Genomic DNA, 13,334 nt, shown 5'->3' with positions numbered 1-13,334 from the left:
GGGTTGGTCTGGTGGTGGGTGTTGAGGAGGGCACGTTCTGCATGGAGCACTGGGTGTTGTGCACGAACAATGAATCATGGAACACTTCATCTAGAACTGATGATGTAATGTATGGGGATTAACATAAGAATTAAAAAAATGTGGGAATTTGTGTTTGATTTAATAGCAATGTAGGAGTAGATGAGAAGACAATGAGGAACATTTTCAATTGATGGGCTTAGAAAGGCAGCATAAAATGGAAAGACAAAACCCAAAGATTAGAAATGGTTAATGGTAGCCTTGATTTTTTTTTTTTTCATTAAGAGCAGAGTTAAATTAACCTACCTCTATGTATCTTTGTCTCAGCCCGTTCATCCTCAAAGTGATCAGTTGCCATGTATTATAAGATGTTACATGACTTCCTGGGGACAAATCATTATAATCTCTAAAAGTGAAAAGGGTTTTAAGTTAACTCCTTGTTTCTCCCTTCTTTAGAGTCTTAAGAATACTTAGTAAGCTCTCTCTAGTTCTAGCTGATCTCATTATAATCTCCAGATATAGTGTTCATCTTACAGAGAACATGGAGCTAAGAATTTGGTGCCAAGTTTCTTGGATCCTATTATTTATTCTCAATGAATTGGGTAGCTGGGATTGTTAAACTGATCATACCTTGGCTTCCAGCAATCAATTGTTCTGTTTTTCCTAATAACTTACTGGTAGTTTGCTCTATATGGAATGTGGGCAAAGTGAACACTTTTTTCCAAATAAACAAAATCTACACTAAAATTTCTGACATTGGATTCATTTCCCTTTCAGAAACAAAAATCTTTAGCTATCTTGAATTTTTCAAGATCTTTCAAGGCTATGAACAGTGATACATAAGCTAAGTTGGAAAGAGGCAGGGTGGGGGGAATGAAGGCTATTGGGAAAAGTTGAGGAACTTAATTTAGTTCTGTAGATAAATGGACCAAAAAAAAAAAAAAAAGAGTCCTGGATTACTAGATGGCAAAAGCAGAATCCATTTCTCCAGGGGCCCAAGGAACAACAGATGCAGAGACATGATAAATTTCATTGCAGCAGAGGGAAAAATGCTTCTAGATTCTCTGTCCATAAAGAAATAGGCTTTTCAGTGCTTTCTAGTCAAATGGCTTTAATTGTGCTGTCTGTCATATAGTTAATGGCATCTGTTGAAGACATCACTATAAAATTTGCAACCTTATGTTAATTGAAACTTTCAGTAGAGATGTAACCAGTCCAGAAGTCCTCAGGGTAACACTAACCTTATCCTCTTCTTTTTGCACACAGGTAACACATTGTTTGCAGCTAGGTACTGACTTGCACGTGCAATCTTATATTCCTCACACCTATCCACAGTTGTCACTGCCGTTCTGAAATCTGTAATGTGGGAACTGGCTGGCTGGGAGGGATTAAACGTATCTTCCTGATTTATTTTCCACATTTCAAGAACGTACAAGACGAGTTTGCAGCCTTTCCTCACCTCCTTCTTTAAACCAGCTACAGTTCTCTCTGGTCCTCAGATAATTCTGCCAATCTAATTAAGCATGCGGAGGGAAGCCGGGTGGTCTGGGGTGTCCTGAGCTGCCCCTCACCAGCTGCCTGCCACGCGTTCTCAATGATCAGCAGCAGGTTGAGTGTTCTGATGGAGGAAGTAACAAGCCCCCAAGGAGCTGCTCTCCTTACAGCCAGTGGTCTGTGCTTGCCCGCCTCGGCGGGATGGGAGGGAAACACCCTCTAAGGAAAAAGCCTTTGTGGGGTGGTGGCTTTGAAAGCCTGCCTGGCCAGGCACAGCCCAGAGGCTCAGAAGCAGGGGGGCTGTTGAAGAAAATAGTGATAGGGGCTACTCCTGCTGGGCCACCCGGACCGTAGATCTGGGTCGTTGGAGAAATAGGTCCAAACGGCTGGGTTCTTCCCAGTATTTTATGACTAGTACTGACATTTCCACTTTTAAAACACGGACCCCAGAATACGAGGATTTATTTTTGAGAACTCTGACATGTACTCAGTTTCCGTAAACAAAAAGTACTAAGGCTACTTCCCGAAAGTAGAAAGCCCCACCCCCACCACCAGGTGAAGCATAGACTTCCACGCCCATCCTGTTGCTTAAGATGTTAACATCTGGAAGACTGAGAAGCAAGACATTTGTATATACATTATTCTATAGGACTGAAATGTTTAGGTTATTAATCCCTGGGAGACTGCTGCTTGGTGATAGATGGATGTGCTTATTCATATAGCTTGCACCCTCGGAACGCTGTGCTGGGTGGGACTCTAGCCCATTCCCTCGCTCCCCACACCCCACCCCTGCCCCTGCTCTAAGGAACACTGAAACATTTTTGAAGAGATGGACGTTGTGTGAGAATGTACAGAAACGCATTACTAGAAAGAAGATGATCCTGGATGTGGATAATGTTACAAAAACAAAATCATGTTATGGTTCTTTTTTCCCTCTTTCTCTTTACAGGAAATAGCCCTCAAGATAGTCCAAGAAATTTCTCCCCCAGTGCCTCAGCCCATTTCTCATTTGCACGGAGGTAAGGACTTCCTGTGAGTCAAATAGTAAAGTGTTAGGTCGAGATCGCATCTCCTGAACCCCCCTCTTTGTCGTTACCTGTTCCCCTGCCTTCTGCCTGTGAGATCCTGTGCATTATCATATATGGCCTTCTCTAAAGCTCCCTGCCCAAAGATAGCTTTAGACCAATGCACAACTGTTGTAAACGCTCCCGCTTTAACAGTTTAATAGTGACTTCTGACTCATGTTAGAGTTCCATGTACCTCTCTTGGTCCTTCCCTAGATGGTGGGCTCCCAGTGAGGGCAAGAAAGATTGTTTCCTTTTTTTTCTCTTAACTCTAGTGCAGTGCCTTGTACATGCTTGATGTTCAACAGATTTATATGGAACTATCTGAGCTTACATTATAAGGACTTGACTCATCTCTGTGTCCTGGTGCATCTGCTTTTGTTGTTGAGATATTTTTTTTTTTAAAATAACCTTTCTTGGGATGACAGGGTATAAATACTCTAGGATGCCTCTTTACTTGAGAGCATGAAGCCACCAATTTAGTGATCCCCTTGAGATAAAGCCATGCATGGACTATAGGATATTTTATGTTTTCTCTTCCTATCTTAGTTAGAATTTGGTACCAAGTGTCGAAGATACATGTGTTCTATCTGGGTCATTGAGCCACAAAGAAGTCTTGTTGTGAATTCGGAGGATCATAGGCATGTGATGTAACATCACATCTTGTCAGTTCTGGATGTTCTTCTGTGACTTCTCCAAGTCAAAGGAGTCAGTCTACACAGCCACATTTTCTGTGTTCCAGATGTGGAATTAATGTACTTCACCCTGTCCGATTCCAAGCTTCCCCTTCCTGGGCTCCATCACCCCTCTTGCACACGTACGCTGTCCTCTCCTGCCCAGGAAAAACACACAGAAAACAAAACGCCCCTTCAGCCAGGTCTCTGAATATTCAGGATACATTCAGTTTGTGGTCTACATGTCCAGCATACTTGCTCACTTTCCTCAGAGACCGAACAATACCATGAAGTGGATTAACATGGCACTTAATAAAGATAACGTGTGTAGATTTTAAAAAAATAGATCTGTTTTAACACACGTTTCAAAGCAGCAAAACCCACAGTACCCCCACTGCCATTTGTCAGCATGCAATGCATTTACATTACTACATCCAAAGAAAGGGACCTGTTGGCAGTATTTTCAAAATTCTCTGTAATTAAGATTCCCTTGTAAATGTTACACATCCCCACCATAAGGAGATGCCTGTGTGTGGAAGGTCCCTGTTCTCTATCGTGGCCAGGACACCAGAGCCATAAGACAGGCTCTCAAGGGAACTTGAGACCCCCAGCCTGACTCTTTACCCAGTTCCAGCTTCTTTTCTTTTAGCAACTTGTTCTAAGCACTCTCAAGAAAATGTGAAAATTAACTGGTCCCACAAAGCCTGTGTTGGCCCAGTTAATATTAATTCATGATAGTGCTACTCTAAGTGGAAACAAAAATCTTATATAAATGGATAAACAAGAACCCACCATAGTCTTTAAAACACACCTCTTAAAAGAATGTGTTTAATTACTTGAAGTAATAAGAAAAATGCAAATCTCATTATACCGTGCATTTAAACATGACAGAAATCATAGTCTCTTAATCCTGCCAGATTTATAAAAATGAAGAGAATCTGATAATTAAGTGGGTGACTGGAGGATAGATGAATCTGGTTTCTCTGCAATTAAAAAAAAAATACACAACCCCGAGGCATGTTAATTTTTGACGAATAAACCATAAGCCATGACAGAAGATTATCACAGGAGACCTGTAGTTCATTTTGCATGAATTTCCAGATGGAACTCCCTCCACACTCTTCAAAAAATATTAATTTAGATTGGGGCATGAGTGATCATCTTTTTAAACTTTTTATTCAAGTAAACAGAACCCTGCTTTTGTTATAAAAACTCAAATTGATGTATTTTTATTTAACATCTGGTGTCTCTCTCCTCCATTTTAAAGTTGATTTTTATTCAGGGAAACATGGAAACACCACTCATGGGTCTCCATTCCCTTCCAGTCGGTATGCATTTATGAGCCTTTAAGAAGTGATATCATTTTGAGACTCTCACATGTTGTTATTTTGTATATTTAGTCCAGCAGAGAAGAGATTGCCCTGTTTTTAAAATTATTCTTGAGTGAAAGGATAAAGATCAGGCTTATTAATGTTTTCTCATCTTACTTATACCAGTAAGTGATAATATTCCCCCACTAGACATCCCCTGTAATGGCATAGTTTAATTTCAGACTGGAAAATATGATGGCACTCACTTGCTATCTAATACATACATAAGAGTAAAATTATCAAGCTAATTTTTTTTACTACTGAGTTAAAAGGAGGAAAATGAGCACTGTAGCAGAGTAAATTTTGTCAGGAGCAAGAAAACATATTTTTACTTTCCTAAGAACTGTGATACAGATTTACAATCTATCCGATTACAGAATTAACATTTTTTTCTTTGACTTAAGATGGAGGTAATAACATTGTTCTGCCTTCCCGAAAGTTGTTGGAGTTGACGCATTACATACTGCTTTCACTTACGTTGGAAATACAGAGCCCTGACTACATGCCATGGGTGTTTCCTAGCGGCCTCATTGTCCCTTACCAGGGTAAATCTCAGAATATATTTCCACAAGCAAATTACTAGAACAGACTTGCCTGCTGAGTTCAGGTTATTAGACACTTGTTGAGCACCTGGCATAGTTCAACTTGTTTCAGTATCAACCAGAATGTAAAACGTGTCACTCCACGTGACTGTTACAACTAAACAAATAAATAAATCATCCTCATACAATTATAATAGCCAGGTTGATATTGTTGTATACTGTATTAATCTAAATTTTTGTGAGTAGTGTTGAAATGTTTTTTTGCAAAACTTTTTGTATTCTGTGTTCCCATCAGATGTTTTTCCCTTCTTACTTTTTCACTTAGTTTAACACTGAGAGATTTCCACCCACCAAAAAAAAGAAAAAAAAAATCACTCTTCAAAAAAGCCTATTGCTTTGACTAGAATGTAGTCTGTCTTCCGATAACATTTTATTGGTAGCTTCTGCAAAGAAAAGACAACATTGTTAGCAGGATCCAAATGGCACTTGTGTGATAGCTTTCTTGAAAAAAAAAAGGGGGGGGGCGTGCTCTCTCTTAAGTACCCTGTATAGCATGTATAGTAACTTCTGATGTGCGGTCGTCATGGTAATGAAAATGCAATGGTCCTTTGTGCTCCATTTGAGTAAACAGACACAGAGAACTTGGGGAACTTCATGAGACATAAATTATTTCTGGTCCATGGCTGCACATTCTTGTTTAAACATCTTTTAGTTGTGTGTTTTCCAGAGTAAGCAAATGTAATTTATGTTTCAAAGCTAATAAGAACATGTCTTGGAATTGTTCATTCATGTGAAATATATTTATTGATACCTGAGGGAAAGGAGAGTTAATGAATCACAAAACAAAATCATGGTAGGAGAAATGGTGCCCGCATTCTTTCCAGAGACTAGTTTCTGATAATTGCTATTAAATGGACTGTATAATCCTTTTAAGAATCAGACCCTCCCCACCTTTTTTTTTTTACTTCTAAAAATTGGAGGTGTTTAAAATATAAAGTACAGCATGGGTTTTTAAATCTTCAGTAAGTAGTCAAATAAAATACGACTAACCTGTGTCCATTTAATTGATAGATATCTTTAGAAGCATGTTCTTATAATTATTTTCTTCTTAAATCTTTTCCATTTTTAATTGTTTAAAAATACTTTAAAGAACATATGACTTAATTATTCCCATTCCTTGTATCTGGTATATTTACAAATATTTTATCTTGCTTCTTTTTTAAAAAACAAACTTGATTCAATTGTACTCCAATCATGGTCACAGAAATGACAGGTAAATTTTACTCAGATTTTAACATTGTAGTATTTCTGTGATTTGTCCACTCGAATTTCTCCATTTTGTCTTTGTGGACCATTTGCATTTATTGGAGGCAACATCCATGGTAGCCTGTGATTATATTTTCTCTTGACTGTAATTTAGTCTCAAATGTCAGTTTTTTTACATCTAATTGTGACATTTCTCAAATTCAAGTCTAGTGCTGTCGAATCCCCTGACTTCAACTTCCTGTGAACGTGTCTGTGTTAAATCTGGCCCCCTCTTACCTCTCACTTGGTAAATTAGTACAGTCATAAATTACAAGAAGTGTACATAGGATACTCCATCTAAAGAATGCAGTATAAGCCTTTATGATGTGTGTTTTTCCTGTTTTTCCCCATGGCAGATGCACATCTATTTGTTTTCACAGGGGTATATGATTTTGAAGTCACAGTCTTACTTAAAATAGAGTAAATAATAAATTAATGACTCTGGAATGCCAGAGATTTCAGAAAGTTTGCTTTCTGATGTTCCCCTGCAACAGTATTGTCTTTACTACTTCATTCTGTCATCTGAGACCCTTGTAAAGACCCCAACTTCATAACCAGAATCCACCCTGGAAGCTACCCTTGGACCACTTGGAGAGAAAAATCACTCTCTTTAAGGACTCCTGACAGTTTTGCCTCTGTGACTGGGGCAGACACTTGTACTCTGCATTAGGTTCTGTCACTAGTAGAGAATTTTCTTTCTGCCCATGCTGCCCCAGGCCAGAGCTGGGCTGCATACTCACAACAAGGGCAAAGGTTGTGAGTGCACAAGTGTGTGCAACACCGGATAAAGCCAGGTCGTGTCAGAAGACAGTCACGCTTAGAGATTCTGAATACAGCGTCAGTCGCTTTTTTAGTGTGAAAGTTTTTTGCGACTTAGGACTTGAACCAGCCCTGAGCCCCACTAATCCCCTCCCTAGGTGTGATGAGGAGGCCAGTTCCCTTGAAAATAAGTGGAGAGTCTTTAGGATATAATCGAAGTCCCCACTGGCTCTTGTACCTTGCTGCAATTCAGGCGCTTCCAAAGACCCAGGGCCTCAGTTATCAGCTCCCAGACACGAGTGTTTGTCCTCCTCCCTCTCTGTTTTTATTCATTTGAATCTGCTGAGTCTGACCATTGTAATTATCCCTGGTATTCATTTTGTCAAAGTGTGTTAGTGAGAGATCAATAATATGGATCAGCCCATTCACTTTCTACTTGTTTGGGTGTATCGATCTGGTTTAAATAAAAGTCAACCTGCTGTATAATGTTTGTTTACTCTGGCCCTTGCTGAACATTTCCACATCTTCACTGACCATATTTGTGTCATTTGTTTGACTAAAAATACTCGGTTTCCCTGCAGTTCCCGCGTAACCATGCTCCAGCTTTGGCCAAAGCTAATCTCCCTCTCTCAATAGGACTGATGGACGCCGCTGGTCCTTGGCTTCTCTCCCCTCCTCTGGCTATGGGACAAATACGCCCAGCTCCACAGTCTCTGTAAGTACCTCCCTGTTGTCTTCTTCCTCACAACCACATGGCTCTCTGGGACAGCAGGTGTTTTCTCTGGGTGTTTCCTGGTGGGAAGAAGGAGATAAATTCTGCACGTCTGTCACTCTGCATAGGTTCCTCATCACATGATGAGCTTACAAATGTAAAAAGGACATACTCTTTGCTGCAAGCTTTTAAACCATGGTGCATAAATTAAGTCCCAGGATCACAAGTTTGGAGGAGATTGGGAGCTTTCGTTTTAATACCATTTGGTGAAGTTCGGGGGCGTGGGGGGGAATGCAATCTGGTTTTATTGCTTTGGTTCCACACCAGTGATATCAGTACTGAAAACGCCATTAAACTTTGATGGCCTAGGGTTTTTTTTTTTTTTTTTTTTCTTGTGTGGCTCAGATGCAGGGATTTTTTTGTTTGTTTTTGTTGTTTTGTTTCTTTGTTTTCCTCCTTCAAAAAAAAAAAATGGCAAGCCTTAAATCTGTACCTCCTAGGTAAGAAATTTTTTTAAGGAGAGATTAAAAGAATTTAGTAGTAAGTTAAGACAAAGAGACAAAATGAAGCCATGGAAATAGAATAGAGAAAGAAGGATGCTCTTGCCCCAAATTGTAACATTTCAACAAGAGCCCTAGCAACTAATGGGAACGATTCAGTAAGTTAGATAGATGCTTTCTCAGTTTAAATTAGTGGTGGTGTGGGATATCTGTCCCTGCAGAGCTTCGGAAGCTGGAGGTCATTTAGAAAGACCAGGTCTGTTGTAGGTGTTCAATACATACCTAATGGAATGGTCCGAATGCCCTTGGACAAGCCAGGAATGTGGACCTGATGATTTTAGATTTCCTCTGGTACAATTCTATTTTCATTTTGTGAAAGTCTGTGGTTTATTATGTAGGGTTATTCATCCATTGTTTTGTGATGGTGGTGGTGGTGGTTTTTCACAGGCCCCAGTGCTGTGCTAAGCACGTACATCCAGCCACTTAATAGTACTTGCATTGAAAAGACACTACAACTGGGGGACTTGGGTGGCCCAGTAGCTTAAGCATCCAACATTTGATTTCAGCTCATGTCATGATCTCAGGACCTCAGGATTGTGAGATCAAGCCCCACATCAAGCTCCTCACTCAGCAGGGAGTCTGCTGGAGATTTTCTCTCTCCTTCCCCTGCTACCTCTCTCCCTACTTTCTCTCTCTCTCTCAAATAAATAAATTTTTTAAAAAAGAAAGGACACTACAATTAAGTTTATAAACTAACTGGTATTACCACTGCCTTATATTATGTGTTTCCAAAATTTCAGATGCAATATAATGTGAGTTTTCTGGAGCACCTCTAATACTGCCTTGTAAAAATTTGTTGATTATTTTTACCATCTCCCTGGTATTTTATTGAGGAGAGGTAATTTATTTTCCTATCCTCTATTCCATTTTGGTTGTGGTATGTGAGTTTATTTTGATAATTTTGGTGAGACGTCCTGACAGTCTTGAGTCATTTCAGTAACGTAGAAGCCTCACACTGGAGAGGATGCTTCAAACTCATGAATGGCTTCAGTGGATAAAACTGTCACTAAAAAACAGTGAAGCCACCCTGGGCTGCTGTGTCCAGAACCATCACTGGTCATTGATTGATTTTAGATGCTGAAAACGTGGGTAACTCCAGTGTGAAAATGAATGCTAAAACTGATTGACCAAAAAGAAAAACAAGGGTAACTTTCTGAAATTTAAGTATTATTCTTCTGCAGACTTTGGGGGAAGTCTCTTGTCTCCAGATTCTTGTTCATTTCAGCTCTATGACCTTGCTTTGCCCTTCAATCAAGTTTTATTACGGTTTGGATACAGTAATTTGACTCTTGCAAGAAAAATAGGGGGAGAGTACAAGATCCTTCCATCTCTAACTAGTAAATTATACACCATTTTAAAAAGCCAATCTCTTCAAAAAGAGTGAGTTACCTAGAATCAGACCTCATTTGGTACAAATAATTTTAGAAACCAGTTGTTGTAGAAATATTTATTATGTGCTAGACATTAGCCTGACTACTTCCAGTGCATTGTAGTCTTTGTTTAATCCCAGCAACACACCATGTCGTGCAATTGCTACTGTTCTCTCCATTTTTATTTATCAGAAATGTAAGACACAGAGAATGCACTGAGGGGCTGTGACCAACACCCTCCTTTCTCTAAGAATACAGTAAGGTCTAGACTCCAGCCTCTTGGCTCTTTTTAAGGAATTTACATGGTATTTCTAAAAATAAATATTTTCATTAATAAACATGACCTGGCCATCTGTCACAATGGAATTATCACCATCCTTGACTTCCATATGTGTCTAAGGAAGAAGCCACCTGAGACCATTTTTAGTCACACACACACACACACACACACACACACACACACATATTTGCTGTGTTTCTAACCAACAGCTGCTGACTGGAGGTAAGATCGCTTTTAGCTTTTCTCTTAAGTGTTTTTTAAAGAAGGTGGTACATATAATTGTTGACCTCATGTTCCTACTTTTTCCTTCAAAATAAAATCTTCTTTAAAGATTTTATTTATTTATTTGATAAGGGGAGAGAGGGAGGGAGGGGGAGAGAGAGAGAGAGACACAGCGAGAGAGGGAACACAAGCAGGGGGAGTGAGAGAGGGAGAAGCAGACTCCCCGCTGAGCAGGGAGCCCGATGCGGGGCTCGATCCCAGGACCCTGAGATCATGACCTGAGCCAAAGGCAGACACTTAACCGACTAAACCACCCAGACGCCCCTAAAATTTTCACTTTCAAAATTACTTTGTGCCAAAAGACACAAGGAACTGTTAAGGGTGTGAAGTGTAGGTCCTCCACACATAAAAAGTTCAGTTATCTATTCTCCCTATTGGTTGTTGATAAAAATAATGAGTGAAAATTTGAAAAGCTACTTTTCACTTCCCTCAGTGTTTTGAGGTTCTTGTCCTTTACATAGTGGGGCAAAATTTGCATAAAACTGCTTAGTAGTTACATTTTCTTCTTTCTTTTTTTAAAATATGTATTATCTTTTATTTTATTTTTAAATAATCACTACGCCCAATGTGGAGCTTGAACTCATGACCCTGAAATGGAGAGTCACCATGTCCCACTGATTAAGCCAGCCAGGCGCCCCTCATTTTCTTCTTTTCTAAATCTGAGGCACTCTCAGATTTTCATTTTGTGAGTTAACTGTTAGTCATTTAGCCAATCAGAAATGCATTTTAGTTATTTTTTAAAAGTAAACATACAGAACATAAAATTACAGACACTTTGAAAATACAGCTTAGGTTTGACAGGTAATTGTGTCGTTAGCTGAATTGCAGAACTACTTCTGCTGAAATGTAAACATCATGTCTTTATCCTTTGGGTAGATGGCACCTGTAAAATTGGCAAGTGTTAAAAATGCTATATTCCAAAATTGAGAAGATTTGGTCATAGGAAGTTAATCAGTCCCTCCAGAAAATATTTAGTTTTGCAACTTCTTTCAACTCTGAATTTTGCCATTAAAATTAATCTATGGGGAACTTTTTCCCCATATATTGGGGTCATAATTTTTCATTTTAAAATAAGTAATAGGAACTGCAGCAGTAGGAGGACATTCTCCCATATTTCTTAACAGATTATTTTCTGCTGAGGGAATGGAAATAAGAATATAAATACCTATAAATATGTGAGGTATGACTATAAAATGATACTACCTTTAATAACAAGTAGAAAATTATGCATTCATGTGAGTATTGTCTGTTGCAAAATGGTTATCTGGAGAGACTAAATGATATCATTATTCAGAACAGTGTTGGGGAAGTCTTATACAGCTTTTTTATGTAACTCTACTCTTTGATTTATGGCACTATCAAAAGCCATGTGCAGACCAGTTGGGTGATGAGACCTGACACCACACTTAGAGAATGTGCTAGAAATATAAAGTAATCAGACACCGTTTATTGGGAAACTCCCAAACAAATTCCTGAAGCTCTCCTCAAAGTGGTACTCCCTGGACGCTTTGGCCGGTGGAGGTGTCTTTCCAATATGGTGTGCGGTCTTGGGGCGGGCCTGCACCTCTGCTGTCTTGCAACTCTCACTGGCTTCAAAAGTTCTCCACTGAGTGAATCCCTGATCTCTACTAAAACCTAACCTTGGATTTCTCGATTGTCCAGTATCATCTCCTTTTGGGGGCCCTGTTTGGTATCTTTTGAGACCCTGAGGCCATTTTGCTGGCCTACAGTTGTCCCCAGTGCCAGAAACCCATTCTTTGTCACTTGGACAGGGTATAACCCTCCTCCCATTTGTACCTTGCTTGTTCCAACTGAGACGAAAGAGGCTCTCTTCCCAGAGGAGCTCCTTGCCTCCTCGCTTCTTGAGTAGTGTTAAGGTTAGAATTCTTACCACCACTGCATCGTTCCTTTTGCCGTATTCCCCATCAGTAAACCTGGGGCACATTCCTTTTGCAGTTTCCTTCTGTGGCTGCATATATGGTAAAACCACAAAATTTTGTTACATTTGCTACAACTGTTTTTAAAATAAATTGTTATTCTGTTTAATAAATGTTAAAGATGCAAGTAAAGCCCTGCCCACCCAGTCCCTTTCTGCTCCTTCCCTCCACAGAGGGAACTCACCCTCCTGAAGTCGCTCGGTGTCAATGTGTCATTTCCATGCCAGCACAGGCCCATGATACTTTACTTGAAACTCTAGAGCCCGGTGTGTTTTGGAATTAATTTTCATATTTTAGAAAGGTAACAGGATCCCTGTACTATACACAACAGCCCAGCGGCGCCTGGGCCGGTAGCTCAAAATCAAATATATTAATATTTCCACCACAGACTGAATCAACATTCACACTAAGTGGACTGAATACATATTTTAAATAGCTATCCATCAGTTCAGCTGATGTTGTGCCATCAAAAGGGATTACTCTAAACTTACAAATAAACTTCGGGGTTTTAGGGTTTTGAAGTCTTGGATACGGAACTGTAGGCATTGATTTTCCTCGGAGACCTATATACAGATTCTTAATTCTGTTTTTTTATTAGCTGATTTCCTTATCTTCACTTTTATCATCACTGCTTCTCTCCTGCTTACAGTGATTTTATTGTTCTTTTCCTGAGTGCTTGAGTTGACTTAGTTTGTGTTTTATTTGTTGTTTTTTTTTTTCACAGTGAAAAGTGTTTAAGACTGTGCTTGTACCTTCTGAATAGAGATTTGGTTTATCTCATAAGTCTTTCTAGTAGCGTTCTCATTTTTATGGCTTATAAAACAATCTCATTATGTTATAAAAATTGCTCTGTCTCAGTATGGACTTATAAGGTGTTTTATAATTTCAAGGTATGAGAGTATTTTTAAGCTGTAGTCATTAATTTCTAGTGTTACTACATTGTGATGCTTCAGTGTTTATGAAGTGC

General features: G+C 39.3%; 1 protein-coding gene across 13 annotated transcripts in view; it reads left to right on the top strand.

Annotated features, from left to right (window-relative positions):
• The window catches only part of MAST4 (microtubule associated serine/threonine kinase family member 4), a 519,579-nt gene that overhangs the window by 438,631 nt on the left and 67,614 nt on the right, over positions 1-13,334 (top strand). For all 13 annotated transcript variants that reach the window (XM_081825660.1, XM_081825659.1, XM_081825658.1 and 10 more), the window contains 2 exons: positions 2,462-2,531; positions 7,863-7,941. In XM_081825660.1, the coding sequence (XP_081681786.1) occupies positions 2,462-2,531; positions 7,863-7,941 (149 nt within the window). The remainder of the gene's footprint in view (positions 1-2,461; positions 2,532-7,862; positions 7,942-13,334) is intronic.

Source organism: Leptonychotes weddellii, chromosome 7 (genome assembly GCF_054177405.1).
Source record: "Leptonychotes weddellii isolate Sample4059 chromosome 7, ASM5417740v2, whole genome shotgun sequence".
NCBI lineage: Eukaryota > Metazoa > Chordata > Mammalia > Carnivora > Phocidae > Leptonychotes > Leptonychotes weddellii.
This window is presented reverse-complemented; position numbering and strand designations above follow the sequence as displayed.